Source organism: Cyrtonyx montezumae, unplaced genomic scaffold (assembly GCF_038088225.1).
Source record: "Cyrtonyx montezumae isolate F1298 unplaced genomic scaffold, pur_monq_1.0 scaffold_14, whole genome shotgun sequence".
In the NCBI taxonomy this organism is placed as follows: domain Eukaryota; kingdom Metazoa; phylum Chordata; class Aves; order Galliformes; family Odontophoridae; genus Cyrtonyx; species Cyrtonyx montezumae.
In genome coordinates this window covers 9,119,372-9,142,271 of record NW_027071870.1, presented here as the reverse complement: position 1 = coordinate 9,142,271, position 22,900 = coordinate 9,119,372, and the positions used below count along the sequence as shown (strand labels likewise).

The following is a 22,900-nucleotide window of genomic DNA, read 5'->3' as shown; positions in this document are numbered from 1 at the left end:
TGGCTGAGGTATTTGAGCTGCCCTTTCCACACCAGAGGGCTGCCAGGAAACTCAGCAGTGGTGACCCCCACATGTGGACTTTTCTTTCCCATGCATTCTGCCTTTTTACACCTAAGGACTGATGAGAAACTAACTTCTTGTAATAGCTCCTTCCCTCTCAGAGATGCAAGAGCCTGAAGAACATGGCTGCTGAGCCTGCTTCCACTTGAGCTCTGGAGAAAGGTTAAAGAGAATATGCTGCAACTTCCAGGCTTTTTAGACCATCACGTTGCAACCTCTGATAACGTACATGCTACCTGGACATACAGCAATAAGACAATTTCTTATGGCATTAGTGTAGATAGAAAAGAAAGGATTAATATCTATTCTTTTTACAAATACTTTGATTCACAGTCTCGCAGATCTTTCTCTACTTTGTGGCACATTTTTGTGCCACGTGAAAGCAGACAACTGTATATCACTGAGATGACAGCTCTGTTTCAGAATGGAAAGTTGGAATACTTACATTTCAGAAATTCAGTGCAACTGTTCTGTACACAGAATTGACAATTGAGGCCTCATCGCAGTGTTTGAACTGATCTCTGTAGTTCTGTGTGGGCTTTCATTCTTGTTTGGAAGACAGCTCAACTGATTTTTCGTGTGAAGCATTAAGTTCATGAGTTACGACTGACTGCTCTTGTGTACCCCCACATGATGGCCCCCCCAGCCTGTACCTGAAGCATCTCTGTCTGTGCAGGAACACACCTAGCCCTGTGTGTGTGAGACAGAGACTGGGAGAAACAGAAGAATGGAACCAAGAAGGTATAGGTAAAAACTCCTTGAGAGGTATCAAACCCCAGCAAAACGCCCTCATTAACTGTGACACTGCGCTTACAAAATAGATGCTATTTTTATTTAAGCACTAAGAGTGAACGCTGCCTGAAAGAACAACAGAGAATTAAACTGGAGAACAAAGGGGAAAGAAGTAGGAAGAGACATATTCATATCCAGTATGAGAGAAAGTCAAAGTCTTTAGGAAGATGGACTACTTCTAGGTACACTTTGGTTAATGTTTGTTTTCAACAGAAGATAACCCTGCTACCAGGGGGAGATGCAACATTTTGAGGTAAGAATTTTTCTTTGTCTAAAATTAACCAAATAAATGAGATAACCAAATTTAAATATAGCAACAGTGGGGGAAAAAACTTTTTTTTTTTTTTTTTTTTTTAAAGACAGATGGGTTTTGGGGGGAAAAAAAGGGGAGGGGTCTTTTGATTGAAAAAATAAAATAGTGCGGGGTTCTCTGATAAAGAATCCTTGAGGGGAATCTGTTAAAAGAGATGATCCTGCTCCTCACACTTCTCAGACACAAGACTGCTGTTGTGCGGTTTCCTTTGGCTCTAATTGTAAGAGGCAGCCACAGAAGTAGGCGACTTGCTGGCCAGCGCTGAGCGCCGCTTCACCACAATGATGGAGAACAGAAAGAGGCTACAGCCCATTTCTGACCTTGTCCTGCTGCTGGAGGGGTTGTGAGGGGGTGTGGGGTGAGGAAGGAGCAGCTTGGGAGTGCAAAGTAGGGGACAGAGGGCACCCCATCACTTCTCAGGGCCCCCGGGGGGAACTCTCAGAGAATTCCACCTGGTGGGGCCTGATCCAGCACGACCTTTGATGACACAACAGCAGCTCTGGCTTGAAGTCCACCTGTCCTCACAGTTCAGGAACTGCTGCCCCTTTTCTTCTCAAGAGCTTTCATTAGGTCAGACATGAAATCTGCTTGCCTGCCGCCACCCCCAATCGGAGGTGGCCCGGCTGCTCTTGGCTCTCCATCTTGTACTGTGTTCCCTTGCCTTTTTGGAGGAAGTGGCACAGGTTTCTTTGTTGGAGGTGGTGGCTTATTGGAGGCGGGTGGAGGTGGGGGCGGTGGCGGCAGGTCTCCATTTCCGCTGCTGATGGATGGTGGCGGCGGCGGAGGCACAAAATCAGGAGGAGGTTCACAGAGGTCAGCTGGCAGTGATGGCGGTGGCAGATCGAGCATCAGGGAAGGTGGTGGAGCTGGAAAGCTTTCTGGATCTGTTAGGATACCGCTGTCTCGTTTCACTTTGCAGGGTAGGACTGGTGAAGTGCTGACAGCAGACGACCGCCGCTCAGGTGGAGGAGGAGGCTGCAGTGAGTTCCTCTTATTCAGGTGTTTCTGTTTCAGTGCTGGCGGTGCTAGGCCGGCTGCACTGATGTCATTTGACACAGCCTTAAGTAGAAGGAAGAAAAGGGTAAGACAGTCAGTGCACGTGTAAACTGAGGGCACTGCCCAGGAATGGTGAAAGGATGGAAGCGTGCAGTGCACAGACAGTGAAAGGAGGTGGAGTACTTTATGCCTGGAGGATGCAAATCGTGTTTTGTGTTCTTGCTGGAGTTGCCCGCAGAGCTTTGGCAGTGGAAATCTCCATGTTTAGAGTACTCACTGTGCTTCTTGGAGTGCTGTCCTCAGAAAATCAGTGCTTTTAAATTTTTAAAGAATTGCAGGAAGTAAGACATATAAAAATACTTTCTCAGTGTTCCACACTGCTGTTCATTCTCTGAGAACATGAGAACCTTAGAGAAAATTCTGTGGTGGTTTCTTTTTTTTATACATCCAAGGAATACCAAACAAGATTTGAGGACACAAAAAGCAGATACAGCTTTGTTTCTTGTCACCACTGTGATATCATTTCCTATTCTAACAGTGACTGTGTGGTCTCTGGATAAAGCTGAAACCATGAAACCACCTCTGTGCCAAACTTATTCACAACAGGGGTGAACAGGGAAGGTGGATATATCTGCAACTTCAAGGTTCCTGTGTCCAGATTCACAGTGCCTATCATTCTGATCACAGTGTGACGTGCACCCACCTCTGCTGGGCAGAACACACACCCTCCTTCCAAAAACAGCAGAGAAAATAGACCCTGAGGCCACTGGCTTCCAGCTATGTTTGCAAGGTCAGGAGATGCTCAAACACTACAATAACTTTTTAAAGTAAAAAAAATCCATCTAAGCATCTATCACACAAGTTAGGAAGAAATGTAGGGTAGCAGTTTGTTATGGTTATGTTTACTCTGGCAAATATGATGTATATCTTTTTCTGTGTTTGCTAGATAACACTAAAAATAAATAAAGCCTATTTTGTCAATGTCTGAATATAATTTTCTCTCCGATTTTTTTTGGGCAGCAGTCAGTAGCTGTTGACAATTACTATACAAACATGCTGTCTACCCTTATAAACATGGGGAGAAGTGTGCTTCCCTGGAAACATGAGCTTTTCAACACATCTGCAGAATCATAGAACTGTTTGAGTTGGAAGAGACCTTAAAGGTCATTTAGTCCAACACCTCTGCAATGAACAGTGACACCCACACTAGATCAGGTGCTCATAGCCCTGTCCAGCCTGACCTGGAGTATCTCCAAAGTTAGGGCATCAACCACCTCTGGGCAACCTGTGCCAGTGCCTTATCACTCTCATTGTAAAGAACTTGTGTACTCTTTTAGTTTGAAACCATTTCCCCTTGTCCTGTCACAGCAGACCCTGCTAAAGAGTCTGTCTCCTCCTTTCTTATAGCCCCACTTTAGATACTGAAAGGCTGCTATCAGTTCCTCCTGTGGCCTTTTCTTCTCCAGGCTGCACAGCCCCAGCTCTCTCAGCCTGTCCTTGAAGGAGAGGTGTTCCATCCCTGGGAACATTTTTGTGGCCCTCCTCTGAACATACTTCAACAGATCCATGTCTCTCCAGGACTGAGGACTTTATATCTGGGCACAGTACTCCAGGTGAGGCCTCACAGCACAGAGCAGAGGGGCAGGATCACCTCCCTAATCCTGCTTAAGACACTCCTTTTGATGCAACCCAGGAAACCATTGGCTTTCTGGGCTGCGAGGGCACAGTGCTGCCTCATGTCCAGGCCATCTACCACTAACCCCTGGTTCTTTTTGGCAGGGCTGTGCTCCATCCTTACCTTCCCCTGCTTGTACTGATAGTGGGAGTTGCCTCGACCCAAGTGCAACATCTTGCAGTTGGATGTGTTGAACCTCACAAGGTTCTCCTGGGCCTACTGCCTGAGCCATTCACTTCTAGTTACACTGATTTATTAGTTTAAATCCAGCAAGCTTAGAGCTCTGGCTGCAGCTCTACCCTTAAAGAGTTCAAATGAAGTCTTTAATCCTCTGATCCCAGGCTTGTAGAAGCTATGTTTCTGCTAGAGAAAAGCACTCTTCAACCCAGCAGACAGCAGCCCTAATTTTGGCATTAACCACACATAACAAGCTTGCCTTCTCTTGCTCTCACTCCTTCCTTAAAAAGAAGGAAGTAAACAAGACACTGAGGAGGAGGGAATCACTGGCTGAGTTCTGAGAACATGATCTATACCAGGGGAAGTGAGGTTCAGAGCAGAGAAATAGATCTTTTGAAAGGAGGAAGTCTGACAGAAACAAGAAGTGTATGACACACAATGGAGGAGATAAAAATTCTAGGAACTGAGTTCCACATGTCCTGTGCACCTAATGCATGATGCAAGGATGTGACCGATGACTTTCCATCAAGCAAATGGGATTTTTTTTCTGTAGGACACACAGATGCTTTTGAAATCCTCATACTCCATCCTACTGATATTTTTTACAGACAGAAATGGATCAAGCATACAAAATCCAGAGTTTAACAAAGGAATGCTTTTAGAGTTTACTGAAAACATTTACACTTCATTTTGTTTTTTAACATGCACATCCTCAGCTGTGCACAGACTCGCTGAGGCCGTCCCAGTAGGCACATTCCTATTCCTGCTGTATGAACTCACAGTTCTTTGTTCTGCAGAATGAAAGTGGCAGATGGCTGTCCCTTCACTTCCAGCTGGTGGCTCCTTGGCTTTTGTGCACCAGGCACTGTTTGCAGGGTGTAAAGCACAAGGAGGAGCAGCATGGAGCCAGCTGTTCTGCTCTGAACCAAATCTCTGTCACAGCAGCACATAGGCACTTTGAGGAGGGAAGATAGTGGGTAGAGAAAGCCAGACTTGGAGAACTGGCTCATAGGTGCACTACGCATAACTGCTCACCTGAGCCTCCAGTGGATCCACTTTCTTCTGCATCTCTGTAACTTCTGCACTGGAGGGAAGAACAACCCTGGGAATCTGTCCATTTGCCTGAACAGCTCCTGTGACCAAATGGAGGAGAGAGGGGAAAGGTTACATTTTTGTGGTATTGCCCACATCAGGGAATAACAAACTGAGAAAAAGGTTATTAAAAAGCCTTTACAACTTCCACAAAGGAACCACTTGTTACAGGTTTTAAGTAATTCAGAAAAATCCATGAGGATGTCTGTTTTCTACTTCAGGCTTGTTTTGTGATTTTTCATAGTCAGTTCACCTCCTTAGTAAAATAAACATGCTGAAGCTATTACCTGCCCACATGTCTCCATGACTGCAGCTGATAAACCCATAGGAAGAGCAAGTGGCAGAACTATAGAGACATTGGCAGAAATGAGCAGGGTAAGGTTATCATGTTATAACCTTAACTGTCTGACTGTGAGCAGTTGTTGGCTCATATACAATTAAAGGATACACACAAATGGCCTAGTGCTGTCAAATGGCGTAAGTGAATGTGAAAAAATATAAGAATTGTGGTTTTAATTAAGGAAGAAATTCCCCAGCCTCTGTATGGTCAGATGAGGATTAAATAAACTCACCAGTTTAGTCTGGGCTTTATGGAAGCTGTACATGTCAAAACAGTAGTGCTTGGTGCCTAAATATGCACATTTGTAAATCTTAAAGACTGCTTTAACTCTATTATAATTTACAGTTCTGAGGTCCAGTAAAGTTCCACTCTTGTGATTTCTTGACACAAATGAACCCTTAACTGTCTGCAGTATAAATACAAACATGGTTTTAATCTTAACACGTAATTTCTGATTAGCAGAGAGGTTCTATGATTATGATAGGAAATACATAGAATTAATTACTTCTATTGTCATGCTTGCAAACCACACAGTTGACAAAGAAGTAAGACAAACTCTGCATTGTATTCAATTTATTAGGGTTATAGAGGCTTCAGGGAATAACAGGTCTGAAGTCCTTGTGTTTCATGCCTGTGCCCACACTCCATCCAGCATATTTAATCCAAAGTACCATGTAGATCATTCCAACTACAGTCTCTGTTTGTTGAAGGACTGGCAGGGAAGTTCGGTAATGAAGTGAAATCAATTTTGCGGCTGTAAGTGCTCAGCAGAGAGTGATGTTCATCCCTGGGTTCTGTGGGCAGGCTCTCAAGCAGAGTGAGCTATTATCGCTCTGCAGTCCATCTGCTGTCCACAGCAGAGCAGGAGGTTGGGCTCCACACTGCTCAAAAAGACACTGCTGCCTTCAGTGATACTGAACTCTAACTCGGTGAGATCAGGCAGAGAGCTCTGCCCTAGATACTGCTAGGTGTAGCACCGTACCTTGCAAGCTCTGTGTTACAGAAAGCTGGGACATGGCTAAACAGAAATCTGTTTCTTCTGATAATGCATTTCATAAACTAAGCAAGACTTGAAAGTGACAGTTGTTGCTTCAGCTCCTGCCACATATTTGTACATGTGGTGTACGGAGTCAGACAGTCAAAGGACCCCTAGCCAACTGAATACGTAAGTTCATGCTCCACTTCCTAAACATGAGCCAACAACTGCTCACAGTTGGACAGTTAAGGTTATAAAGTGATAGCTGGGCATCAGGTTTCATAAAAAGCAGTAATGACAACTGTAAGACAGCAAGACCCACACTTCACTTGCCTCCATTAGAATGTTAATGATCCTTCAGAGACATTTCCATAGAGACAACATACATGGCTAAAATCTTTCCAGGCTACTTACTATTTAATGGGATCCATTAGTTAAGATTACAGTATATTTAATGATCATATGCCATTTTCCTGGATTCTAGTCAAGATTTCAATTTATATAGATGTGCATGAACATTATTAGGCCTTGGTTCTGTCCCTGTCCAGCACAGACTGCAGCACCAGCACAAAGCTCTGCTGGCTAGCCACCTCTCTTCTGCCATCACACCAGAACACGAAGTGCACCATGGCTCAGTCCTATCCATCCTCACTGCAGTACCCCACGCATCGCTAACAGTCTGTTACTAACTCTCCCTACCACAAATGGGCATTTATTAACATGATTTGACTCCAAAGCACATATGTACATCTTCTATGTACTGAGAAAAAACAAACTCAGGCCTCTGAGAGGTGTTCATGGGATTTTGAGCTGTAGTAGTACACATTAGAAGTCAGAAAACTAGTGGCATAGGTAGTGGCCAACAGTGATTTTGACTTTGACTCTCTTTACAGATGCATGTACTCTGCCAGCATGTCCTTGCATTAAAGCAAACCTTAAGCATGAGAACTAAAAGCATTAACGCAAGTTACAGCTAGTTTCATGCACTGTTTTATCTGTACAATAACAAAATGGGCAACAGTAAACTGATGAAGCTACTAAAAAAATAAAGTTAGAGAGTAACACGATCCTTTCCTCCTTTGTGTCCTCTTCCTGATGCCCACCCTGTTATCAGGCAAATGAGAAGAAGAATAAGAAAAAGAGGGACCCACCCTGACAGTCCCCTTCTGAAATGACAGTTCCCAGAACAGCCCTGTCACACATTATACCCACTGGAGGAGAAGCTCCAATACTGCCAGTTTTGAGACGGACAAACGGAAAATTTCAAGACACGGACCATCAGTTTATAAAATGTAGAGGGAGGATAATGGATTTGTCCCCAGGTGCAAACAGAAAAATACCTTATTAAATTGTACAGATTCAAATTGACCTTTACTGGGCTGCCTGTATTCTTCAAGCCATAATTTTAAAACGAGCGCCCTGCAGTTAGCTTGTTATAGGTCACAGCTACACTGGGCTGTCTAAAACCAGATACAATCATGCTGCATCCATGGATAATTTTCTGAACAAAGATTATGTGCAACGCTGATGATGGACAGAGCAATAATTGTGATTTCCACTCTTCTGACAGCACTGGTACCTGCTGATAAGGATCCCATGGGGGCAGCTGGTTCCATTGTCCCTTGATTTGTCCACCAAGAAGACGAGCCAGCCTTCTTCGCTGCACGTTTGTAATTATCATATAATGTCTTGCCATACTGCAAAACAATCAAAACAATACAAAAAGCATGGTATTAGGCTTCAGATAGATCAACCATTCATTTTACTTTTAGCCAACTTTTCTAACTCCATTGCCTGCTTGCCCAGTTTTGCTAAAAAGTAGCTTTCAGCAAGCGGTGCCCCTGTTTCTGCACAGGACCATGTGGAAAACATCTCCTTAACACTCACAATAAAACAGGAATCTCCACCACCACGACCAAATACAGTTCTACTGATACCATTCTCACATTTTTTTGTATTTCACTATCTGTAAACATCTTGAAATTTGGCTTTAAATCCAACCATGGTCAATAGATTATCTTTTTTCCCAGTGCTTTAGAAGTATTAAATATCGAGACTGGAGACTTGGGGTGCTGAATTGTGGATCAAAGTCTGTGCACAGAAATAACACAAAATTATTTTACGTCCATCCCACATTATTAAATGTCACCCAGCAGCAGAACTGAAAGGAAATATATACCTCAAAACAGCAGGTGTGTATATTCAGGTATGGCCACTACATTGGGCTATGTAAAAATCCATCTTTCTTAATGTTTTGGGCAAAACAAATTGGGCTGTGAATTAGGATCTTTAAGAAGAGAGCGAGGCCTTCAATTTGGGTAGAAGTGCTTGAAATATGTCACAGCTGGACTGAACAGAACTTGCACAATTTGATCCATGGCATATTGTCATTATACCAGATAACTGGAGTGAGTTTTATGAGTTTTATAGTTACAGAATTCACACACTGATAACTGGGATGGAGGAACACTCAGCCCAGCCATGCTGGTAATGCCCTTCTGCTCCTTCCTCCTATGGTGTGATCAACATGAACATACTCGTCCACTTCTGTCACAGTTATCTCCAGTTGAGATGACAGTTCAGTGACCTGAGGGACATAAGATTTTACAGAAAACATATTTAAATAAATTTACTTTTGATCTCACCTTGGCAATTCTTATTCCCGTTACCCACTGATGCAGGGTGGCTCGGTCATCACAGCATAAGTACTTGATATATTGTGACTCCTTTTGAATCTGGGGATGCTGTAAGATAGCAGTTCACAAAATGAGGCAAATGGCGACATCAAGTCACAACACAAACCACACAGTGACCTCACTGAGAACGCTGCCTGTGGCCATCCTGTTAACATGAAGATTACTTGGAAAAAAAAAAAAAGCAGCAAAGAGAATGTAGGAAAATATGAAAAAGATGGTCATCATGAACTACACATGAACTACCCCTGGCAGCATTAGTCTGAAATAATTTTAATGCACTGTAAAGCAAATATAAGGACTACAGAAATCTAATAGTGATGTAGAGTTCTATGTAGTCAAGAAGCATCATGGTTCAAGGTCTAGTGCTCAATGTATAAACACCAGAATAAAGTATGTTTTCCATTGCGATTTGTCATATGTAAAGCATCCAGACAGAAAGCTGAACATAATTAGTTTTCAAAGGGTATGTTAAATTTGGATAAGCATAACCTCTCAGCGGAAACAGATCTTTCTTTCTAATTCACTGCACTTCTATGGGCCTACACAGAGCTTCCTACACATGTTTACTCTACTTTACTCTCTGTTTCCCAGTAGTTTTGTCAAAACGCCACATGCTCTAGGTGGAAGAATATTCAAAATGCAACACTATCAGAAGTAACCCATTCCATTTGTATGTATCAGAAACCTTGACAGTTTTTAAACCCTTTCTGTTCTACTTGAAACAACATAGGTGCTCTTCCCCTTACTGCTCAGTGTAGCAGCAATATGTTGTGACGAATCACCGCAACTCACAGATCCCCTAGATGCCTGCCTGAGACCAAATGTCTTTTGTAGCACTTGGAAGGAACTTGCTTCATCTACTACAGTAGAGATGGCTGAAGGTCGTCAATAGCGTGGATGGAATGTTACACTGCCATCTCTTGATTGATATCTCGATACATAAGGAAAATAAAGAAATGAGAGACTCCCTTACCCCTCATTTATGCGTTCATTTCTGTTTATTTTGCCATAAATGGTACATGCACAGTTAGTGAAAGCTCACAAATACACAAAAGTGTAGCAAAATGTATTCTGAGGATTTACTGTAATCAAACCAACTTTTTGGCCTGGTCAGCACAACATCCTTCCACCCAGTGGCCAGAACTTGTCAAACACATACAGTTAAACTCCAGATTGGAACGGAGCTCCTAGCTCAGTGCTCCTAGCTCACAGTGCAGGCAGCGAGCAGCCACCAGCTCCAGCTGGGAAGGTGCTGTGATGGTGCTGAGCAAGCAGACACACGTCCACTTGCAGATGTTTGCCGGTAGCTGAGGTGGCCCCAGGGCTGATGCCAAACCCTGGCCACAGCTGGGTGGCACCAGGTTAAACAGCAGAGCTGAATGTATAGGTCTTGCTCCTCACCCACACACCCCTGCTCCTGCCTCAGCACTGCAGCCACCAGGCTTCCCTTCCCTGTGCCTACCCAATCTGACACAACTCAAAAAAGGAACTGATCTAAGTTAATTATAAGCCATTTTATCATTTAACCCAACTGTATGCAGTATGGCCTCACTTACAGTACGAGGACAAGAGGCTGTGTTACAGCATTGCTGCCAAAGCCCTGTGTCATCACCCCATAGAGCAAGTGTGAATACATCAGGGAGGTAAGTGAAGAAAGCAAAAACTGAGATATTACTCTCAAGGGGAATGGCAGTAACAAATGTGCCCCAAGAAACAATCACAAAACGGTAACTATATGCAGGCTCTTCTCTGTGCAGCACCAGACACCACACTGAGCCAGGTTACATTACTACCAACACAGCCCAGAGAAACAAGGGATTCCAACAAAACACTGCAACCCTGGGTAAATTCAATTCCTCCAGCACCTTTTAAGCAGCATTCAGCATTTTTGCTCCAGTGTGCAAGGCCCCATTGAGCCCAGTAGATGGCGCCCAAAGCTTTCAAAATTAAGAAAGCGAGTCGTCCCCTTTTCCTGACATCTAAGTCCAATGGGTCCATGTGACTCCTGCCATATTCGAACACCATACGTGCTACCACCAACAGGTTTTCAGTAAAAGAAAAAAAAAATAGCTACAATTCAAAACTTAAAAACATTTGGAATAAAATTCACACTATATAAACATGGCTGAGGAGGACATGGCATAGGGCAAGCCAGGTCAAGGTGCTGCACAGCTCTGCCAAAGGATTTGCAGCTTGGGAGGCTCAGAAGGGCTGCAGTAAACCTCTCCCCTGGGCACCCTGCTGAAACGCCAGCTTCACAGCACCACCCCTTGTTAGACTGAAGGTCTCTGAGCCCAGTTATCCTGGCTCTGACTGCAGCCACAAATGGATGCTGAAGGAAGAGAAAGAGCAAGACAAGCATACATCTGCAATCCTTCTCCAGACCATCCTCATCTGCAAGTATCTTCACAACAGGGTATTTTCTGAGCAGAACGTGGCTTCTTTGCATTTAGACTATTCAAGGCGTTTCCTCTCCAGGTACTTCTTCAACTTCTGCTCAAGCTCAGATAGAATTTTGGCATCCACAACACCTTTCAGCAACAACTTTCCCAGATCTGCTACATGCTTGATGAAAAACCTTCTCCTTTTGCTCTCAGTCTCAATGCAACTAGCTTCATTTATTGTTCATGTTTTGAAAGAGCTGACCCCCAGCCACACTTCTCTGCGCCACTTCTGAGCACAGAGATGTACACTGTGCTCCTGGCAAGTCATCTGTTTTCCAACCTGCAGACTGCTAACCTATGTGGTGCTCGCTCTTCAGTCAGGCATTCCCTACCTTGCTCACCCCTGCTGCTCCTTCCTGACCCCTCTTCATGTATACTGCCATCCTTGTCGACTTTAGAGGCCCAGAAATGCACAGGTGAGGGAAAACCACGGGATGGCAATGTGCTAACTTTAGCATCTATACATCTTCTAACTATTCCTAGCATTTGTTTTACATACTTACCTGCAACTGAGCACTGAAATGATGCTTTTGAATGGCATAGGTCAGCACAAAGCCAGTAATTTCATAGATCAAGTTCTGGTTGCTTTGGTCTTTGTCTCTATACACATCACTGTGCATACCTAGCCAATATCATTTGGACTATGCTATTTAAGCTGTATTATTTAACCTCAGCCTCACAAGGTCCTTCTGGAATTCTTTGGTCTGCCCTCTCCTTGATGTTCAAAATAATGTAACACCATCGGCAAATTTCCTCACCTCACTACTTATCCAGTCTGTGAACATTTTGAGACTGCGAGATTATCACTGCCCTGAGAAGCTGAGAAGGAACTGTCAGCGAACAAAGTAAAAAAGTTTGTCACTAGACAACCTGAGAGCTATTTACTTCCTACCCTATCCCTTCGCTAGCTCCACAGCACAATCCATCTTAACTACTTACATCTACCAGTGGGGCCCATTCCAAATTACCCCAATCAGCTCCTTGATTAAATTACTCCAATCAGCAACTGTGATTAAATGCAGTTACAAGTATATGCTGGTATTTAGGGTCCAAGCTAACAAGCTGTTTCACATCCAGATCTCATAAGGAGAGTTAAATGCTTCAAAGTCTTGTAGACAGTCTGTATCTGAGCTTTGTAATACTGGGTAAGGGCTGTATGGGCACTTTCTCAGAACAGGTACATCAACACCAGCTCTTTTTTTTACATATAACTTTACCAATGACATATGAAACACAACTTTGTAGTGGTCTCATAGCTTGCAGAATCTGATGGAAAATATCCCCATTCCTTTTCCTGAGCTTTGAAACAGGCCTGACTGTTGCAAGTTGCAGTGCAGAGGGTGCTGTGAGCAAGACCTGACCAGGGGATCATACACAGCAGCACCAAGCTTCATGATGTAGGGTGACACCTGTAAAAGCTGATTAGACAGTGGTCCATCTGGAGGCATTTGTCTTCCTCCATTTTTTATCCATAGATAGCAGGCAACTTTGGACTTGAAAGTACAGTGTTTCAGCCAACCACAACCATCACATTATCCTGCTAGCTTGGACAGAATTGGGTAGTGAAATTCCACTGGCAGCACAAAATGGCAGATGTCTCTGCTGCTGCCACTGACCTTTACAAGCCTCAGCTGCAGCACCTGCAGGTCACTGCAGTATCTATCAGATAGTACATAAAGATGCTGACCCATGACAGCCAACTCAAAGGAGAAGAACACCTGTAAATGAGAACTTGGTGTGAAGATCCAGATAAACCAGTTTTCTCCTCCTTTCACAGCTCCTGTGTTTCTGGACAGTTGTTTAGTACAGCACACAGAGGTAAGGAGCTCTGGTCAATACACATGCTTGTCGTTAAACTAGATTCACAGACCCTGAAATAACCTCCACGTGAGTTAGCAGAGGCCATAGCACTATCAATCATGGCTGAGTCATGTGACAAATACTGCATTTTCAGACAAAGTAACACTAACTACAGTACAACATAGCTTATATATCGCACACGTAGAGAAAGATAAATTATCTTGTTACATGGGGCATACTGTGTCCTGAAAAGGTCACTAAAATCATCTGACAGCCAAATGAAAATGTCTCTGGAAAGGTTATCACCTTCACCTCCAAAACATACAGCACCACAGAAATCAGAAAAGACAAATGTTTTAAAAGTAATTATCCTAGAAGTCACAATTTGAATGAAATACGCAAGCAGAAAGGGACTCAAAATTTTCCCTACAGGACAAAAAAAATTATTGCACAGTATCTAATAAATAATATGGTGCATAGAAATACAGCACGACTATAGCACTTTTTTCTCTATTGATGTCAAGGCTCTTAATAATGATGAATGAATAGCATCATCAGTACTCCACGGCTAGGGAAACAGACACAGGCGGAGGTCTGGCCTGGTTTTCAGAAGTGTTGGATGCTTGTCCAGATACTTAATAAGGACTGAGCACCTCAAATGTCAGGCTGCAAAAAGATGTGCCAGGTTCCTCCCAGGAAAGCAACTGAACGGGTCTGGCACAGACTCTAGTGCACTCCTCTCACCCACTGTCTCCCTTTCAAGTATCCACTGCCCAGAGATAAAGAAAGCAGAAGCACTTGAATATAAAAAGCTTACTTCCTGAAGACGTTTAAAAAATATTTGTGCACAGATTGCATTTTCAGATATAAATTCTGTGCTTAAGTTAAAAAAAAAAAAAAGAACATATTGAAAACCTGAAGAAACGGGAACTGGAAGATGTGGCTTCTATGGTTCTATCCCAAAGCAAATGACTAAAAGTGGTCAGGCCACGTGTGGATGAAATCAGAGATTGTCCCAATAAAATATTCTTTTCTGTTTCACCTTCTTCCAACAACAAAGGTGAAAAGCAAACTAAAGTTACTCATGCATCTCATTGGACTTTCTGACTCAAAATATATGGATCGTTGCTTAGTCTTTGAGGCAGAAATAGCAGCCAGAAGCTTAAAAACAGTGACTAGTTTAGGATGAAAAGCCTTGGCGTTAGGCCAGATTTTCTCCAAACTCTCCATGTTTTTTAATACCTCCTTTTCTGACAATGAACTTGTGCTACCTTAACTTCTCAGCAAAGCTGAGTTGTTTCTAACTCCCATGACTGCAAGCAGAACTGAACTACTCCAGAGCGATTCAAATTTGCCGTCTGCTGTAAAATGTGGTCTAATTCTGATGCTATGCACTCCCTGAATTAAGATGAGCAGGTTTAAACCAGCTTTTGAAGACCTATGTGAACCGTACCAAGAAAACAGCAACTGCTCTGCTATAAGGAATCTATTCTTCTGACCTACATTTCTCTAATGACTGAGGCAATACTTATAGTTCATTAGAAATGTCTAATAGCCCTGTAACCAAAGTATTGCCTTATGCAACAAATCACATTTTCAAAATATATTATAAACTTTTTTTTCACTGTCCTTTCACTGATCTCATTCTTGCTGTTATTTTTACATTTATCTCACAAAACTGTTCACACGTACCAGGACTAGAGATCCACACACATCAGAACATGTTCTGTAACAAATATTTCTGCTTTATTTTTTAGTTTATCTAACAATTAATTTTACTCTGAAATATCTGAAACATTCACAGTAACATAACAGTTTTGTAAGCTTTCACATGAAGAAAAATTTCTGTTGTGTACCCTTGTTTTCCATGCCAGCCATTCATTCTACACTTCTCTCTCAGACACTGTGAATGCTCACCTTCTGCCTTCTTCACTGTCATTGTGCTGAATGCATTACGCACGTGACTCAGTCTGCTCAGCAGATTACTGGGTGTGAGGGAGGAGGGAATTAGCAGTGGAGCAACTAAATTTGAAATTAACTGCTGGAATGACACTACTGCTGCAAGCAGAAGCTATTCTTCTTGAAAGTCTACTTCCCAAATCCTGTCAAATATTCATTTTTTTAAAAAGTGTGGTAGCTTCCAAATGACACCAGGAAAACTTCACTGCTTAGACTGCACAGGAAAATGTACCCAGCTGTGGAAATAGAAGACAATTTGCCTTTGTCTCTGTTTATCCCCAGGAAACCAATTTTTTTCACCCTAGATTAATTCAGCATAATGCACCATTACCTCCAGATTACTCAAGCAAAACCAGCACCAATAAACTATAATTAAATTCACTCTTTGTCACAGGCACATAAGACTGACTAAACCAGCAAATTTGCATATAGATTACCTTGCTATTTGTCTGCTTTGAAAGATTTTTCAATATGGTACGACAAAATCAGCTCCTGGACTGGCATACACACACATGCTGCACAAAATAAAGATTGTGTCAGACTTTCTGCTCAGTGCAATGGATGCTGTTAGGAGTGAGATGAACAGACTCCTTTCTGCACAGTGGAATCTCTTGGTTTTGAGGGCTTTCAACTTCAGAATACAAAAATCAATCGTAAAAGGTCTTATCTATTTCCACAGCATTCCCCAAATAATGTAGTAGACAGTGAAAGTGAAGAACTATTGGGAATCTGCTTTTGCAAATGCAGTGGATACTGTGAGGAACCAAACAGCCCCAACTAGCATGCCTGCTGTGCACAGCGTGGGAGATTACTGTTCTGGGAAGGAGAGAGGTTTCTCTTCCCTCTCTGCTTCTCTCTCAGGGAGCGTCTAGTGCTCTCTGTGGGGTGGCAGACAGCCACGCAAAGAACAGGAGGAAGCTCAGAAACTCTATTTTCAGTACGCTGAGGGGCTTTCCTTTTGGTTTGTGTTTCCTATGTGTGGGACATTGAGAGACCAGTGTAGAATAATTCGTAAAGGCCAAGTAGCTACTGGAAAACATCAGTTTTTCAAGCTTTGTAGTTGCCCCAACACCTAAGGATTCTTGAAAGCCAAGTCCAGTGGATCCTCCATGCCAGGCCACGCTCTCATCCTGGGGACCCAACCACATCTGTTCTGGTTTGCTGCACAGGAACAGCCAAACCCCTCTTTCTGACATCACTGAGCCAGCTGTGCTTTTCAGTTGCTCCCAGCTGCGCTTTCCACCACCTTAAAGGAGCTGGTAAGAGGAAGTAGCTGCTTTGTTTGGTTGCTGCAGCTGTCTCCTGAGTGGTCCTGAAAAGAAACCCCCGTATGAGTTCAGTAAAGTTCCCTGTCTTTTGCTGATGGTCAATGTGATGTGCTTTTGATTTGGTTTTGACACACCACCCCTTTTCCTGTCATCTCCTTAGTGTTTTGTTACTTAAGGCATAAGCAAAAAGTTCTGCATTTTAAGTCTGATATACAGTATATACAAGAATATGCTGGCATAACAGGAAAAAATGACAGGCAAGGAGTGCTCAGAATTCTTCAGACTTCTCTGGCTGTAAGAGGAACAACCTACAGAAAGGATCTGCAGCCCAGAACACATATATGAGCTAGTTCAAAATACCCTGTCTAGGTACAATATCAGAGGCTGCAAAACCTACACTGGCTTCTGTTTTAAGCATCAAAGCAACAAACTGCCCATGATGTGCATGATCTTTCTGTTGTTACACTAGCATTTGTGCTCCATCTGGCATCAGCTAATTAACCCAGGTATGAACCACTACAGTTAAAATTGAATGGCTGGATTAAAAACAAGCAAATAAGTAAACAACAGGACACAGGGAGTTGCCTGCTCATAGGCTTTGTGATTGGGCACAAAAATATGTTAACTGGGACAGGCACTAAAACCAAAGGCTCACTGCATGTATGAGCCCCTCACCTGACTGTTAGCCTAAGAAGAAACTAGAGAAAAAGCCCACATCCTGTTTATAAAGATGAAGTCGAAGCAGTATTCAAAGAGATGCCATGGAGACACTAGGGAAAAGGCCTACATAGTTTAGGGCAGTGTCAGTGTCAGACAATTAGTGAGATTTCATCATTCTAGTCAAAACCAAGCTACTAGTGTTAGTTGTGTTTAATATTAGTTCCAGTGCTCTTCTTTCCCAGAAACTCTTGATTATACCTTGCACTGCAAAAATAATGCGCTCATTCTCCTAATATCTCTTGAGGACTCTTCCCTCCATAAACACACATAAATGACAAAGGCTGGCAGTTAGTCAAAAGAAATAATCTATCTTTTCTGCCTGATAATAAGAAACAGGACCTTTGTAGGCAAGTACAGATTTTACTGTTTTTAGACCAGTTATTTGTTAAGAGGTCTCATTTAAATAGGGGCTAGAGCAAAAGACGGGATGCTTCCTTCAAGCATGAGGTCATACTCAGCTCCAGATCCGACCACTTCTCATTCACTGCCTTCTGAATGAAAGAACAGCATTTCTCCTTCTCTTGAAATAAGGAAGCCAATAAGCTTAACCAGTAGGGTCAGAAACAAATACAATAACTTTACAGCTCAATGCTCAAATCAGGGAGATTATATATGGTTTAAAATTCAGTAGGACTTTCCACCTACCTCAGAAGCAAGATACTGCTGAAGCTGCTAAGTCCCTGTATTTCTCCTGCACTACAAAGTTTGAACTGGGCTCTTTACTCTGAGCTGGGCAGTTTCTTTTGTTAAGTCTGAAATACAGCAAAGTAACTTGGCTGATTACTGCTCACTGCTTTGAGAGCGGCTCCTAAAGAGCTATTCAGCGTCCTCAGTAGGCAACAATCCTTTATAAAATGTAGTAGTATGTTATTATTCAAAAACATTCTGACTGATGTTACAGCTTGCTGAAGCTATTAAAGACTATGGATTAACTTATTTCCAAAATTTGAACATCTATTTTGATTCACAGCTATCCACAGAGAACAGCTAGAATGGGCTACAGCTGCTGTCCTTCCAATGACTTTCTTCCATTTGCTTTAAAGATAATCTTCTCCTACATCAAATAAGCAACTGGAAGAGAGCTTCTGCAAACCTCACTGCCCTGAGACACACTCTGGGGAATGGAAGAGCTGTGAAGAGACAGCAGTGCAACTGTGTCTGTAGAGGACTTTCTGTCTGGATTAGATTGAGCTGAGCATGACCATTCCTTCACAATTACCAGGTTAGCAGCAAAACGAAGGCAAATGTTTACCTATTACATCTGTTTTCTATTGTTCACTGCACCAGTACACCTAAGTATTGTTATTCCATATTGAGAACTTCATTCTTGAAATACAGCAGGGTGAGAAGTATCTCAAGGATGATGATTTGTTTTCCTTGGACATCTCAGAACAGGTAGGTTCATAGGTTCATAGGTACATTAGGTTGGAAAGGACCTACATGATCATCTAGTCCAACCATCCTCCTATCACCATCCCTAAAAGGTATCTCCAAAGCAAGAGAAATATCATATTCTGGGAGACTTCCATGTGAAAACAGACAGAAACAAAATGTGACTAAGTGCAATAAATGGCTTTATGTCCTTCTCCACACGCTTCCATGTCACCAACCAACCAACCAGAGAGATCAATGTTTAACTTTGTTCTTTCTCTCAGATCTCAAACTGTATTATATCCTCAGCTCCAACTGAAGAGAACCCAGAGATGACAGAACTCATCTCAGCTGAAAGTCTTCAAAATGGTATAAAATGAACTTGAATTACAGCATAGAAAAAAGAAACACTCCATTTCATCACTCTAAGAGAGCCACTCCAAGTGGGAGGCTTTCATTTTTGATATAACAGAAGATTTGAAGATACCAGAGCTTATTTATACTTCCTTAGCAACTTCAGTCACTGTAAGACAGCTGCCAGTAGAAGCCAAGTCTGAAACAGATCCAGTCAGGAATCTACCAAATGCTGACTTAAAATGAAGAACAATCATTTTAACACAATGTAACCATCACAAAGCAGAGTTGCTTGGATATAATGATATCATCAATATGATGTTTATTCTAGTATACTGCAAACACATTTAAGGAGCTCCAGAGTAAACACTTTTGCTAAGTATGTTTCATACATTCATAAGCCTGTTATACAGAAAAGTCCCTAGTGAGCTTTTGACCTTGTTCTTCACATTTCATGCTAAAGGTAAGGTGCCTAACATCACACATCCAATTAAGCAAGTATTTTAGTCTAGTAACTTCTCTTTTTGTTTTAAGTTCTCATTTATAACACCCCTCTTTTCACAAAAGATGGCAATAAATCTGGAAAGTTTTCTCATCTATGGACAGTCAAAGGTACTGCTACGTACACCTCAAAAAACATGCTATTATTCTCATCTGAATAGAAGTGAGTAACTATTATTAAATTAGTCAGATACTCCTTTGACCAGGTATCTGTTTTGGATTGAATCTTGTAATTAAGTCAGATAGACAGATAGAAACAAATATGGTCTCAAAGGTTTAAAAGTTCTATTTTCTCTTCTTTTTTTAAATCACCTTCTCTTTTTGTTTATTTTTTTTCCATTACAAGTTGTATTTTGCAGACCATCACTATTTCACAGAGAAAGATAAAGGAAGTTCATTTTCTGTTTGTTTTTCCCTAAGCATTTTATAGAGAGTTTTTTTTAAGTATTAAAACTTTCCAGCACTGTTAATTAGTTATGTCTGCTACGGAAAACAAGTCTGAGTCTATAAACCACTTCTGCTTCACCATCTGTAAATTAGGCTAGTAGATATTTTGAAGCTGAACCAAAAAAATGCTGAAAGTGTACAGCTACAGACAGCAACATGGTATGTTAAGCAATATATGATGTGAATGCTTCCTGTACCTTCTTTCTGAGACAAGATACTGTGTTTTTTTAGTATCTTGCAGTGCAGGCCCTAAACAGAGAAGAACCAACAATGTTATCTTCTGTCTCGGACACAGTAATTTCACTGTATTCTGAAATCCATAACAAAGCAGCCCTAGTTACTACAGCTTGAAGGCTTCATTTCTGCCACCTGAATTATGTGCAAAACACGGGCTTTTCCTTTCCTGAAAGAAACATGGAATTCTCACTCTATCTGCACTGTTACTACCTGGAGGGGCACCTGTGTGATTCTTATTTCAACAGCAATAAATTAATGGCTACATGAACAGTGTATTTTGCACAGATACTACAAGTAGCTTTGCAATAAAATACGCCACCTAAGATACCTATTCAGGCAAGATTTCGCATCAACAAACTATTCAACATGGCTACGCTGCAAATAAAGAGTAGACATAAAAGTGGTCATAACATCAGCATTAGGGACTGCCAGTCTTCTCACCATACAACTGCCCTGTGAGACATTTGTCCACATGTGTTCCATCTCCTGAGGAGTCACTGGAAGTATATTCAGTCTTGTTCTGAAGAAAAGTTTACAGATACTGTGCAGACATACATCACAGACTACCAATCCCTACTGTTCAGAGGACTGTAAAGATATGTTGCTGATCAAGAATGAAATGAAGAAGAGAATATCTTCTGCAAAATCATGTCATTTTTTTTTCTTTTTAATTTCACAAGGCTCCTTGCAGCTTGAAACTTAAATACTTTGGAATTTGCAATAATTTGTGTATGACTTTTGCAGAACTTATTTTTCTCGTACATTACCTTTAAGACAAAGCAGTGATCTGTAGGTGCCTTATATTTTACTTTGTGCTGTGAACCATAGTAAACATTCATGTTCTCAAACTGAATGAAGCACATCAGATCCCGGGATGTCTACAAATGAAAACCAAGCACAGCATTGTTAGAACAAATTAACTTTTGATATGACACTCATTAAGGGACTGTTTTCAAGTATATGAACACTAATGCTTTTTATTTTTTTTTAACTGTCATAAAACTGACTAAAGAAGGATTAATTTTAAAAGCATTATTAAACTAACCCTTGGAAGAGGGTCAGCACATACTAGGAACAACATGTAACAGTGCAACATCTTGCTGTTGTTCTGGCTTTGCTATGCTTTATTGCTTTGTGTGGAGATTTTGGCTTATGGCTAACAAAAATAAGCAGCAGACCATAGTAAGAAATAACTTTTGTAAAATACACACAGACCTTGCAACCACACCCTTATAATTCTGAGTCGAGAATGATTGTTTTGGGTTCTAAGCTGATTTGAGAGCTTGACTCTCTTTGATACATGTAAAAAATGTACGTTCTCATTAGGAAATAAAAACACATTCCATCTGTTTTACTCTGAATTTTCTCAGATTTCCTGGCATTATTATTGTTTTGTTTATCACAGTATGTTGCTTAAGAAACAAGGTTTCTGTTACTGGCACACTTTTCTGTTCAGAATTTTGCATACAAAGCATACCTTTTGCAATACTTTGAGTAGAAATGCAGAAACAGCCATGTCATATAGTCACTGTTGGTTAAACTAAGAAATCAGGAAATTGTGAAAAAACAAGCTCTCCCTCCCCCTAAGAATTGGGTTATACTTCCATGTGTGATGGTTCTTCTATTCTGTTGTCATTTTTACTGTTACTTTCACTAGAAAATGCCCTCAAGTTTGGTTTATTTATGCTAGTGCATTTAAAATCTGAGTTTGCAAGTAAGATTTTCAATGAGAAAACACTCCACGTGATATGTAGACAAGATTTCTCCTTCCTCTTCCCTAAAGTTCATGTCAGGGATTTTGTCTTTGACTGTATAAATGTATGATTTTCCATTGTTGAAAGTTCCCAAACATGCTCAAATCCACACAGTATAGTAAGGAGTAATTCCTTTCCTTTAGGAATCAGGTCATGGCAATTAAGACCAACACAAAACACATTCGTTATTTTCTTGCAAGGGACAAAGTCACTTATTGCTAGTATTTCTGCAGTGTTAACATGATCAGACAAAACAACATAGCTAACACTAACATTTTAAAATTGTTTCTATAGTTTTGATTCTGCTGTTATGTGAACTTATTCATTAGCAGCACATTTTTGAATGGGATAGGGAGGATAACAATGAAGGAATGAAGATGACAGTGATGGTTGGTGCCTGGAGGCACGTGTATAAAAGTGTCTGGAACTGTTCCTGCATTTTTAAAGGTTTGTAATGTACTTTATAGCCAACATGAAGTGCCAAAGGTATGCCAGACTCCTTTGGTTTTCTCTGTGCATAACAAGTGAAAACACTATTATGTGATGAATTTCAAAACAGCTGCACCAGCTGAAGACATTATTGCCCTTTGAGGGTTTGCTTCTGTATCTCAGTGAAAAATCACTTCACCCAAAACTGAACGACTGCAGCAAGATGCATGAACACTTTATACCATCTTGACCTGCTGCTGACTACCGATGGAGGCAGGCCACAAGGAAATGCTCCAAATGGATTTTTCATTTGACTGTTCTTACACTCTGTCTACTTCAAGTGACTTCCAAATAAGTCCTAATTGATAGAAAGTTGTGCGTGTGCAAGAAAATTGGAAGATGGAAAACTGTTATCTCAGGGCCAGATAAAGTCACAATAGATTGCTGTGAAGGTAGTGAGGTAATCCAGATCTGTATTTCATTGAGATATGGTTATAAG

General features: G+C 41.5%; 1 protein-coding gene across 2 annotated transcripts in view; it reads right to left on the bottom strand.

Annotated features, from left to right (window-relative positions):
• Positions 1-1,230: 1,230 nt before the first annotated feature.
• The window catches only part of APBB1IP (amyloid beta precursor protein binding family B member 1 interacting protein), a 57,127-nt gene continuing 35,457 nt past the window's right edge, over positions 1,231-22,900 (bottom strand). For both annotated transcript variants that reach the window (XM_065731366.1, XM_065731365.1), the window contains 5 exons: positions 20,986-21,096; positions 9,067-9,165; positions 8,001-8,118; positions 5,049-5,146; positions 1,231-2,224 (listed from right to left, as the gene is read on the bottom strand). In XM_065731366.1, the coding sequence (XP_065587438.1) occupies positions 1,694-2,224; positions 5,049-5,146; positions 8,001-8,118; positions 9,067-9,165; positions 20,986-21,096 (957 nt within the window). In that variant the 3' untranslated portion in view covers positions 1,231-1,693. The remainder of the gene's footprint in view (positions 2,225-5,048; positions 5,147-8,000; positions 8,119-9,066; positions 9,166-20,985; positions 21,097-22,900) is intronic.